General features: G+C 34.5%; 1 protein-coding gene across 12 annotated transcripts in view; it reads right to left on the bottom strand.

Moving 5' to 3' along the window:
* CSMD1 (CUB and Sushi multiple domains 1) overlaps positions 1–13,048 on the bottom strand; it is a 1,150,108-nt gene that overhangs the window by 308,043 nt on the left and 829,017 nt on the right. For all 12 annotated transcript variants that reach the window (XM_080586628.1, XM_080586632.1, XM_080586634.1 and 9 more), the window contains 2 exons: positions 10,204–10,307; positions 4,390–4,502 (listed from right to left, as the gene is read on the bottom strand). In XM_080586628.1, the coding sequence (XP_080442754.1) occupies positions 4,390–4,502; positions 10,204–10,307 (217 nt within the window). The remainder of the gene's footprint in view (positions 1–4,389; positions 4,503–10,203; positions 10,308–13,048) is intronic.

The raw sequence follows: 13,048 nt of genomic DNA, 5'->3' as shown, positions 1-13,048 counted from the left end.
CTTCATTATTTTATAGTCATGTGAAGGCGTGAATAAAAAGTGAGTTCTAAACAGCAGATGTTGTTATACATGTTATCAAAAAGTCTGGAAGTCAAAAGGTAAAATATTTTTATCAGGCTGACAGGTTTATAGGCTTGAGCAGGAGAAAAATCCCGAGCTTAATAAAATTCTAAAGCATTTATGTCTAAAAGTTCAAGCTGACTGTGGCATCCGTTTCTGCATCAGTGTAGTACAGTTGATGGGAGTACAATCATGGAAGTGGTATAATGATCAGCCTGCTGCACAATCCACCCTCGACCTTACCAGACATAGAGCACCTATTTTTAGTTATGGCACACGTGACATAAGTGAAATATGTCAAACTCAGGCACAGTTTTCACCTTATAGTTCCTTTTTTTGGCTGAGACCTAGGTGTTATCAGGAAGGTGCACAGAGCCAACCAACTTCTTGACTTGACATCATTGTGTGATATTGTTGCAAGGCATAACATGATATGCCCTGGCCTGGATATGCATGTCAATGGCTTTGTCTATCTCATCTACATAACAGGCAAATTGTTTGGATTTGTATTAAGAAATGTTTGAACATGAAAGAATGTCTGTATAGATGCTTTGATAAGCTTAGGTATGATATTACGACATGCCTTTCTGCTAGGACAGAAAGAAATCCTGGGCTTTTCACAGGAACTGTAGATACCGTCAGAGAATTCTTTCAGAAATTTACTGAACCACTCTGTTAAGAAGTTTAGGTACCTGTAACAGAGAATGAAGGACTTTCAGATACTGTCTATAAAATAGCTTCTTAAGGAAAGTAACCTTAGGTGCAGAATATTCTTCAGTATTTTTTGTTGTTGTTGTTGCCTTTTTTTTTTTTAATATTAGTTAGTAATTTTTGGTTTAGTAAAATTAATATGGTTCCAGTATGGTTTATAAAGTTTAACAACAAAGTCAAAGTGGTTTGTAGCATCCTGCATTTTATTTATAAATAATGTACTTATGTATAGTTAAAATGACTTTCGTCCTTATAATACACGACAATTACGTTACAGAATAAATATCAAGCTGACTGTCATATTTCTAACTCAGAAGCTGTTTATCAGTTTTGTCAGTTTAGCAAACTAATCTCAATATTAATTTTGCCAACTGTGCTTTCCATAGCTCACATTCTACTGCATAGAGTGATACTATTCTTCTGTATTCAAAAATATTACTAGTAAGTATTTCCTGAGCATCTATGTCTTAAATCTTTCTTGTGGATCCAACTAGTGTAGAGTTGCATCTCTCAGAGAAATCTGAGAAACAGGAATACAGATAGCATGTTGTTTATACTACTACATATTTCTGACAGTAAGATATTTCTGAAGTTGAGCCAAAGAAGAGGTATAAGCATATGGAAAGAAATGTTATTCCCTTAGTCCATTAGGTAAACTGTAAACATTAGTAAATTTACCATTTAAATGACACATATCTGTAGTTAATCTGTAAAGCATATCATCTAATTTACGGTGGTCATTTCATGTCATTTTTAGGTGCACGTTCTCACGTGGGATGGGTGAGTAGAAGAATCAAAATTTCATAACCAATTTCATAGTTAAAGTGAGACAAAGCCCCGCTAATATGACAATTTTCTATAAACTGCTGTCTATGACATATTGTAAATATTAAATAAATAAATATTAAAGTAAACATTTAAATATTTAATATTTAAATATTAATATAAACAATTAAATGTTAATTAAAATAATTAAAATATTAATTAAGATTAAAATAATTAAAATTAAAATTAAATAATTAAAAGTAATTGATTTTACTGTGATAGATACAGAACCAAAATTCAGCCAATCAATTGTAAAAAAATAGTAGGAAAGGAGGAGTCATGTTCTAATTGGAGCAAAACTCAAACGGGTAAAAAGAGACTCCAAGAAGCATACGCTTTACTTAGCCTCTACAGACCACTTATCAGCCATCAAAGCCTGTAGTTTGCTTTCTTCTTAGCTAACTGCAATCACAAAGACAGTGACTTTGAGGTCACACGTCACAAACCATTAATTTTCCCATCATTAAAATGAGATTCTATTTCTGGACAGTTTTTTTGACTGTTAAAGAGGAAGCAGAATCATTGAGGTATCCTTTGACATGACAGAGGTTTAAGATTTTACACTTGTCCAACAGCAGAAGATACATTGAGAGCACAGACAGATATAAGGATTGACAGTGGTTAAAAAAAAAAGAGAGAGAGAGAGAGAGAGAGAGAAAATTCTAATAAAAGTGATGAGATGAGAGCATTGGTTATACAGTTATTGGTAAAACCAAGAAGTTATAATTTACCTAGAAATAAGACATTTCCCGTATTTCTGAGATTGTAAACGTTTCATATTTTAAAATGCTGGAACTAATTTCCAAAACTACAAAAACACACAAATGGTTTTATAACAAGACTGGAAGGCTTTTGGCTTTCCAAGTGATAACAATATACTTCACAATAGGGATGCTACTACTAATATAAATTTCACAGTGTATATACTTCAGGTGTTTTCAAAAAGCCCCCAGGAGTTAGAGGTTGAACTCCATAAAGGAAATTAAGATTAATTTATTTTTTTAAATTAGGCAAATACATATACAAAAATAAAGTCTTTAGATTAGAAATCTCAGGAAGACTAACAATAGCAGAAAATAACGGAGCAGATCAATTTTAATTTTAATTTTTTTTTTTCTCAGAGAGATATGATAAGTTCATAATTTTGGGTTGAGGAAAAAATGCAAATTGACAGACATATAACTTGTACCAGTACTTTCTTTCCACTATATACTCACACTTCCCACTTTATAGAATTCAAAAAACTGATTCTATAAAGAAAATACATTGTTTGAATAAACACAGCCCTTAAAAATTAAGCAAGTAAAAAAGATGAAATAGTGAAAGAAGGAATGAGAAGGGGTGGGATTAACTTAAATAAAAGAGTATGTCCTTGTCCTTAGGCAATACTACATACTTGAGCTGTATAACTGCATATGCTGAACGTGTTGCAGCATGATCCTTGATCATACCATGATGTGATACCTTAAAGTCTTAGACATAGTAATGTTACAAGCCTGCATCTGTTTTTTTCTCTCAACTCTGTAACACTTTACTTAAGCAACAGTGACAGTTCTTCAAGACCCTCTGTGTGCCCCTGTGATGGTACTTTTTCCTTGTTGTTCTAATGTTTTTATTCTCACGGCCATGAACCTGCAAATCCCAATAGTTTTTTGGTGGATTCTCATCAGAAGTGATTGTCACTGTCGTGAGTATTACCCCTTCTTTCTCCTTCTCTTCATACTTATTTCATAGATTTCAACTCACATCAAAAAAACAAACAAACAAAAAAAAACACTACAGAATGTAATAATTATTATCCAATAATATGAGCACAAAAATGTAACAACCTATGAATATACAACATGACCTAATTAGCATACTGCCAACAATTCCATGAACGGAAACCATCAGTGGTGAGTTTGAGTTCGAAACAAGTATATAGTACTGGGGAAAAAGAATGGTGAAAATATCACCCTGTCATCACCACCACCTGCTTCAATGGACAGACCGTCTGTAGAAAGATACTGGTGTGAACACCCCATCTCTGCTTTCCTGGATAGCCACTGGGAAACATTTTCCCCTCTTGCTCTTTTCGTCATTAGAGTACAATGTAATCAGCAACAAAAAAATTCAAGGCATTTCAATACATACATGCATATCAACAAGTATTTTTTACTCAAATGAATCAACCCGAAAATGTATCCTCTTGAAACTTACAATGAAGAAAAAACCAATTATGTTTATCTTGAAAAGTTTCTAATTTCTTTGAGGCTGAAGAAACACAAATGAGGGTAGGACACTTTAAATCACTTTTGTTGTTGTTGTTAAATTAAAGTATTCCTTAATTTCTGCAATCATATATATCTGTTCTGTTGATTTTGTTCCATGCTGATTTTGACTTAGGTCTGTGAAGATTTTCACTGAAGCATGAAACTTCAGTTTTGTCACTACCTGAATAAAGTCAAAACTAACCATACTTTTCAAATAGTATCTAATATAAAGAATTACACAGGTTAGCAGCATGTAACATTTTAGATTTTTCAAAGATGATAGAAATCTGTATTTTGTATTGACCTTCATGCAAAAAGCATTAGAACACTAAATTCCATTTTTACTTCTGATCCTTTTTAGTTTTTCTGTGGGTATTTGCAAATCCATTTAGCTCCATTATCCGTTAATCAACAACAGAACAGAGACAATAACAAAACTGTAAATCTGTGAAAACACTAAATGAATATTTGAAGTAGATTTTTGGGGGATGTAATGAAGAAAGTTACAACATAAGTTTAAAACGGTTACTTTCGTTCATACCTTGATAAACAGCTTTGAATCCTGGTGAGCCAATGCTGTCATCAGATTGTAAATGAAGCCACATCTGGTTGCTCATGCTTACAATAAGATCAGGAACACTAGATCCAGTGAGGCTGCATGTAGGATACATTGCAAAGTCATTTACTGAGGCATATATTACAGATAAATAAATAACGTATTTAAAATATAATATTTAGGCCTGTTCACAATATATCACTCTCATGTACTGATCAGTTATTTTATGATAAAATTAGCTGTTCTATGCAGATTAGAACAATATGAAGTCTTAGAAAAAATGACTATTTGAATTAACAATGATTAAACACTTTTAATAAAACTAAGAAACCTAAATATTTCATTAAGTAATTAGCTATTAGAGAAGTGAAGGACTGTGTGAGATAAATTGTGTTCTCTTGTTTAGATTTGTATTGTTTTTTGTTTTTTTTCCATGCTTTTTAAAAATAAGGGAAGTTAGTTTGCCTGCCTTACAGAGCACGTGTCCACGAGAACTTGCTAAAACCAATTTGATCAAATTCAAATAGCATATAATGATTTCTTAAATTTAAATGTAAAATGCTATTTCTCATATGACAATGGTGATAGGTATGTACAGGTATATATGTTTCAATGCAACATATAGCAGACAAGATGGTGAATCACACCATAAAACTTAAAGAATTTATCAGTGATAATCTGTATACACCTACAATTCTGACACAGAATCACATAAAGACTTAGGTTGTTAACCTGCTCGAGGCTAGGAGGGCTCTGCAGAAGGATCTGTATAGGCTGGACCGATGGGTCAAGGCCAACTGTATGAAATTCAACAAGGCTAAGTGCCAGGTCTGCTCCTGGGGCAAAACAACCCCATGCAATGCTACAGGCTTGGGGCAGAGTGTCTGGAAAGCTGCCTGGAGGAAAGGGACTTGGAGGTATTGGTCAATAGCCAGTTGAATATGAGCCAGCATTACGCTCAGGTGGCCAAGAAAGCCAACGGCATCCTGGCATGTATCAGAAATAGCATGGCCAGCAGGACTAGGGAAATGATTGTCCTCCTGTGCTCAGCTCTGGTGAGGCTGCACCTTGAATACTGAGATTGTTTTGGGGCCCCTCACTACAAGAGTGCTGGAGTATGTCCAGAGAAGGGCAAGGAAGATGGTGAGGGGTCTAAAAAACTGGTCTTATGGGGAGAGGTTGAGGGAACTGGGGTTGTTTAGCCTAGAGAAAAGGAGGCTTGGGGAGAACTTATCACACTGTGCAATTACCTTAAAGGAGGCAAGGTGGGGACTGGGTTTTCTCTCAAGCACCAGGTGATAAGACAAGGGGAAATGGCCTCAAGTTGTGCCAGGGGAGATTCAGGTTGGAAATTAGGAGAAAATTCTTTACTGAAAGGGTTGTGTGGCATCAGAGTAGGCTGCCCAGGGAAGTGGTTGAGTCACCAGCCCTGGAGGTCTTCATGAAACGTGCAGATGTAGAACTTAGTGGTATGGTATACTGGTGGACTTCAGTGCTTGGTTAAAGTTTGGACTAGATGATCTTAGAGGTCTTTTCCAGCTGGAATGATTCTATGATTCTAGGTTGGAAGAGACCTTAAAGATCACAGAATCACAGAATTGTAGGGGTTGGAAAGGAGCTCAAGAGATCATTGGGTCCAACCCCCCTGCCAAAGCAGGTTCCCTAGAGCAGACTGCCCAGGTAGGCATCCAGATGGGCCTTGAATATCTCCAGAGAAGGAGACTCCACAACCTCCCTGAGCAGCCTGTTCCAGTGCTCCATCACCCTCACCGTGAAGAAGTTCTTTCGCATGTTGGTGCGGAACTTCCTGTGCTCCATTTTGTGGCCATTACCCCTTGTCCTGTCCCCACAAACCACTGAAAAGAGGTTAATAGATAGAGGTTATATATACTTAAGGTATTTATAAACATTGATAAGATCCCCCCTCAGTCTTCTTTTCTCAGGGCTGAACAGACCTAGATTACCTAGTTCCAACCCCCCTGCCATGGGCAGGGATACCTTCCACTAGACCAGGCTGCCCAGGGCCTCATCCAACCTGGTCTTGAACACCTCCAGAGATGGGGCATCCACAGCTTCTCTGGGCAACCTGTTCCAGTGCCTCACCACCCTCACAGTGGTGGAGGCATGGCCATCTTAATGCAAAAAGATGAGTTTCAATGAAATGATTAAGAAAACCAAAATCCTTATGGATTACTTCATCTCTTAATAGTGAAAAATGCCTACCACATGCAATCAGGTTATAAATACTGCATATGAACAACTGTTCAGATCTTGGTGATAAATTTTTTTAAAAGGTAGAGGCAAAATTCAAACTTGAAAAGTGTAGTAGAATATCTCTGTCAAAGCTGATATCAGATGCAGAAACAAACAAACCAAAAACCACAAGTGAACATCTGTATTGTGCTCCGGGTAAAGTTTTATGTATTGAAAGCTTTTGGTATAGGAACCAGAAGTACGGCAGCAACTGTAGTTGATGTAATGAATTAACAATGACTTAATCCCTTTTGTTTCAGCAGACTATTTTGCTCAAATGAGTCACATACTGCAACCTCTGTCTGTCATCCAACTCTCAGCCTTGACTATGATAAAAAAAATAATACACACGATAAGTAAAATAATACTGTGCAAACTGAAAGAAGGTGGCCCAGCTGCAGAATTTCTAAAGAAAAAAGTTGAAAAGTGAACATAAACTCATATTTAAAATCATCCTCCACAAAAATATTTAAACACCACTGACCAGATGTCAATATTATTGCAATTTAGAAGCAGAGACATAAGAAAAGCGGAGAGGCTAAACAGAAGGCAAGGTAAGAACTGAAGAGTGAGGCAAGCTATTGGAAATCCCCTCTGTCTTAAACCTAGAATCCCATCCAGAAAGGCTGTGAACAAGGAGATGTACAACTCATATCTAACATATTTTGTTACATTACTCAGATTTACTGAAATACACCCTTCCTTCTTTAAGTCCCTTTCTTCTGAATGCTTAAAGAATCTTACCCATTCTTCTGAAGGGTATTAAGAAATTAACTTTTTGTTCCAAAATTGGGATAAAAAGAAGGCTCTTGTACAAAAAGAGGGAAAGCAATAAAACAATGTATAGATACTAAAACCTTAATTGAATAAACTTTTCGCATTACTTATTTCCTCATAATCTGTGAATCCTGGACTACGAACAGGAAAGAAAAAAAAGGGCAGAAATCAATAAAGACCAGAATGGTTTTGTCTTGTTTAAAGTTGTATTTTATTAGGGTGTTCCTAAGAATAGCTCTATACATAGGACTACTTTCTTCAACTAGGAGGATGGCAAAATAGGGTAGACTATTATTATAATAATGCTGATGCATCTGACAATACATGCCGTTGCAGATTTAGTTTGTCTCAGTCCATAACCATCTGAAGACAGTTTAGCAAGCTCAGGAACGGAGACTTGGACACCATTCAAACAGGGTGGCAGTACCAAACACAATTCAGTATGGGAATACACAATCATAGATTATCTCTATATGAAAGAAGTTAAAAATGTTGTGGCAATTGATACAACTAATGAAGTCAAAGCTTCTCAGTACTCTAAACAGACTCAGAGGGTATGAGAAGCCAGCTTTCATAAAGACAAAGTTTTTTTTTTCATCAAGGGAGAAACTCCTAGAGAGTATAAACAAACAAACAACAACAAAAAAAAACCAACAGCAACAAAAACAACACCTTCTTTCTCTCCTAAATTTTACATATTTTTAATGATTCAGAAACAAGATTTTTTTTTTTAAGGAATATGAAATAAAAGTTAACAGAAAGTCAGATTCAATAGTGTATGAGATGTATAAAAAGATCTGTTTTCCATTCGTTTGCTAAAAAAAGTAACTAATGATGATTGTTTTCCAAGCCCCAAATAAGTTTCCAAATTATGTTGGAAAAGAAGAAAAAGATCAGAATTTATTTTAAAAAAATAAAATCTCTTTCTCATGTACTGTTAGTGGATTCAAGCAGTTGACATAAGCAGAAGGGTTTGCTATTTCTTCTCTGTATCAAGGAAAAGAAGGAAACTTTTATACATATATACGTGTGTATCTATCTATCTATCTATCTATCTATCTATCTATCTATATAAAGATTCATGATTTAAGGGAAACTGTTCCAAAAAGGAAATTAAGTTTTAATGGAAATACTGCAAGAAAAAAAAATAAAGAAAATCATTTCAAAGTAAAGCAGACTTTCTAAAGCAAAGTGGTATTTTAATTAACAAGAACTTAAGACCACAAAACAATGGCAGGAAAAATCTTGATTGATAATCTTGACCTCATACATGATTACCACTATTGAATTAGCTCTAAGGGTAGTAATTAGTTCCTAGCCAGACTCTGTTAAATATAATAAACAACTGTAGTCAGAACTTAATAGCTTAAATATACTTAGATTAATTTTCAGTAAGTTCTATTACTCTATTTCTAGAGCTAACCATCTCAGCATGCATATATCATAAAATAATATTGCTAATTTTTCAACAAGCTACACTTACAGATGAAGCAATTGTTAAAATTCATAAAATGCACAGGAATGTCCTCCATTAATTAATTAAGCTGTTGAAGATAAGATTTTCTGAGATGTTTACTATAAATCCTAGAACTAGATAGTTTTAATAAACTGAAATCTGTCCATCTCAGTGTTATTTTACATGTATTTAAAACACTTTTTCTAATTATTTTTCCAATCTCTTCCAGAAATTAAACTTGAGCTAAATAGTCAATAAACTTTGATTTTTATTTTTTCTCCTTTTTAAACGTGGGTATGCCTTCCTATTCCCATCTAGTTACACTGGCACAGCTATGAGGTTACACATATGAGATAATTGCTAATGGTTTAGAGTTTAGACACTATAGAAAGCTTGTACAAGAACAAATCATTTTTATATAGCTATTTATCAACTCCCTAAATTTTCTCCTTACCATCTTTTTTTTAAAGCTCCTGTTTACTGTCCTGAATTAGCCAGTTTCCAATGTTCATTCAAGCATAATCAAATATGTGAATTACTACAGACTTTTTTTTAATCACTTGTTATATACAATTAAAGTTATTCAGATACTACAAACAATTTTATTTGCTTTAAAAAAATCCTATCTCTTGAGTTCTCTACAGTATTTGGTCATTAATATTAGGTCTGTAACATTTTGGTCTGTCCATAATGATATTTCTACAGGTCTGATGGGAATTTTGTAATGAACCATTTTCTTTGACAGTGTTTGAATTTAAAGCTTACATTAAATATGCATTATATTAGCTTACATTATATAAATATATTACATAAATTAAAATTATGAAGTTAAACAGATATATATATATATCCTTATAGCAACCTTCCAATACCTAGAGGGGCCTGCAGAAAAGCTGGGGAAGGACTCTTTGTCAGGGACTGTAATCATAGAATGGCTTGGGTTGGAAGGGACCTCAAAGATCATCTGGTTCCAACACCCCTGACATAGGTAACAATAGGACGAGGGGTAATGGCTCTAAACTAAAAGAGAGGAGACTTAGATCAGACATTAGGAAGAAGTTCTTTATTATGAGGGTGGTGAGGAACTGCTATGGGTTGTCCAGAGAAGTTGTGTAAGTGTTTAAGGCCACGTGGGATGGGGTTTTCAGCAACCTGGTCTAGTGGGAGGCGTCCCATGGCAGGGGGGTTGGAATTAGATGACCTTTAAGGTCCCTTCTAACCCAAGCCATTCTATGATTCTACATCTCATAATACAGAATGAGCAACATATAACAACAAATTCCCAAGGAAAACTGTTGAAGTTCTGTACTTACACATACAACACTGTCCTGGTATCACCAACTTTCCCAGCATCTCCAACAGTGAGGGTATCATATCCTCTTTCCAGTTCAAACTCTTCAAAAGCAAGCTTTATGACCTATTACAATGAAATGAAAATTATTTCAAAACATAATCACAGGTTATATGATCTGTTCTAGTCTTAAGACAAATTATTTGACTATCATAAGTAAAGCTTGAAAGCACTCCTACTGATTTCAGTTAGTCTTATTTAATTTCAGAAAGACATTTAGAAAAAGAAGTGAAGAAACTTCTGGTTTTTGTCATACCAAGAGGGAAGTCCTTGTCATAATCTTTTAGAGTCATCAAATACTAAAGTTGCCCATCACCACTGAGTGGTGACAATCATTCTTATTATTAAAAAGTTATTATAAACATTATCAAAAACTTTACCGTATAATTCATTAAAATACAAAAATCAGTAAGTAGATGAAGTTAAAACATGAATATTTTTTTCTTCAGTTGAATTACACAGTGACAAGATTGCAAGTATGAACAATCAGTTCATAAGAAGGTGGAGGAGACCGGTGCCCAGAAATTCAAAAGCAGAAATTTCCTTACAAAAATTAATAAAACTAAATTATGATTTCACTAAATACCTATTCATGAATTGCCCAGAAAATTAAAAATATATCCCCAAGAATAGTTTGAAAAAAAATATTTATAATTTACTTAGTCTCATTTTTTTTAAGATAAGGTAAGAAAGTTAATTGAGTTTTGTACAAAAAGAACACTTCTGTGAAATGCACTTTTTAGAGTTACACATTGGTGACTTGTGGTTGTAGGTTTCATGTTTGTATCTATGTTCATATCTACTTCTTTGCCTCAGTCTTCATTGCCAGTGAGGCTTCCCAAATCTCACAAATCCCTGAACCTCTAGGTGAGGGCTGGGGGAGCAAAATCCCTCCTTCTGTAAACAAAGAGCAGGTTCGAGACCACCTGATGAAACTGAACAGGTACAAGTCTATGGGGCCTAATGACATGCACCCCAGGGTCCTGAGGGAACCGTCTAAAGTAGTTGCCAAGCCTCTCTCCATTGAAAAGTCAGGCCAGTCAGGTGAAGTCTCTGGTGACTGGAAAAAGGGAAACATCACTCCCATTTCTTAATAGGGTAGAAAGGAGGATCTGGAGAACTACCAACCAGTGAACCTCACCTCTGTGCCTGCGAAGACTAGGAAACAGAAACCTTGATGTGAAAGCACAGATAGTCATGGTGATTTTCTACAAAATTATTCATTTTTATGTTTATACTAAATTTGGCAGATGCTTTTGGACAGACACTCACACGATTCCAGCCATTGTAAGAGTATACAATTAACTTTTTTTTGTTTGTTTGTTTTTTGCATCAGCTGTACTATACTGCTATTTCAGCAGCAGCATATCAAAAGCCAATGGTTTCCCTTCCATTTATCTCTGTAATCTACATGGCAGAATTCATCTTATCCAAGTTCTAGCGCTGTAAAAAATAAGCATCCAAGACAAGCTACTTGTTTAGATTTTCTCAATATTAAAAGAGAAAACTAACATATCTCATTTCTGTCTGCTAGAACAGGAAAAGGACTTCAACTACCAACTTCAGAAGGAACTTACACTGCTAGAGTACATGAGCCTTGAATAATGTTGCTTCAGTTTTTAATGCAAAGAAAAACGTGTTTTTAATAAAATGATCTTAGAGAATATGTTGCTTCTTTCTACAAATTAATGTCATACTTTTCATACCTTGCTTTGCTATCTCTTATTTTTGTTGATGTTTTTAAATGTATGCTAAAATTGATTCCAGGATGAAAAACCTTTTAAGTTTTAAAATGGACATTTTATGAGAGAATTATTAAAAAGAAAACATAATAGAGAGTGGTTTAAAGTCCTAGGATATGTATAGCTATGAATAACAAATATAGGTATAATTATTTTGACAAAATATCCAAGTTTATGTTTTGTGATCAAACACAGGTCCTTTACAATAAATATGGTAGACCTGCCAGATTTTGAAATAGTGTTCTTCATTATCTACTTTATATTTCAACAAAAAAAATCAGGCAATATGCTGTAGATTAAATAATACACATGTTCACCTGCTCCTGATGTATCTTCTAATATTCCTGGATTATAACATGCAATATTTCATTTCTAAATCACAACTAATGAAGACACAGAAAGGCAAAGAGAATACACAGAAGCATAAAAGCAGAGTTGTTTCTGGTAATAAAAATAACTATGCATATAAAACCATCTCCTTTAATGTAATATTTATTTTATGTGGACCAAAAAACTGACAGTACATTCCACTAGAAAATATGGTAATGTAGTATTTAAATATGCTCCATTTGGTTAGACTCAAATTCTTTTATATTGCAATTTAAAAACAAACATGAATGTTCATCTCTAATAATAAAATAAGGTACAAACAAGAAATTGGACATAAACCATGAATAAAATATTTTAAAATCTGGTTAAGAATAAAGGAAGTATCACAAGAAAAGTTGCTATATGGGAAATTTATTGTTTGTGAAGAAATAACAAGATTTTATTAGATAGTATCTAACTTGCAACTTCACTTTTCTGCTAATTGTTGTTCTGTGCTAACACACAGAATGTATTTGAAACATTCAGGTGATCAAGAGTTAAGAGATCTGTGTTAAATTCCTTTGATCTGATTCACAAAACCTAAATTTCACCATGCAAACACTAAGCACCTGGTCTAATGGCTCCTTCCCCAGTCAGTAGAGAGAAAATGGTGACAGAACATAATTCACATTACCTGTCTTAACATAGACCAAACTGCCATTTACAGTTGCCCTTTTCATTGACTATATGGGGAGT

This window comes from Anser brachyrhynchus (assembly GCF_964034855.1).
Source record: "Anser brachyrhynchus genome assembly, chromosome: 3".
Lineage (NCBI taxonomy): Eukaryota > Metazoa > Chordata > Aves > Anseriformes > Anatidae > Anser > Anser brachyrhynchus.
This window is presented reverse-complemented; position numbering and strand designations above follow the sequence as displayed.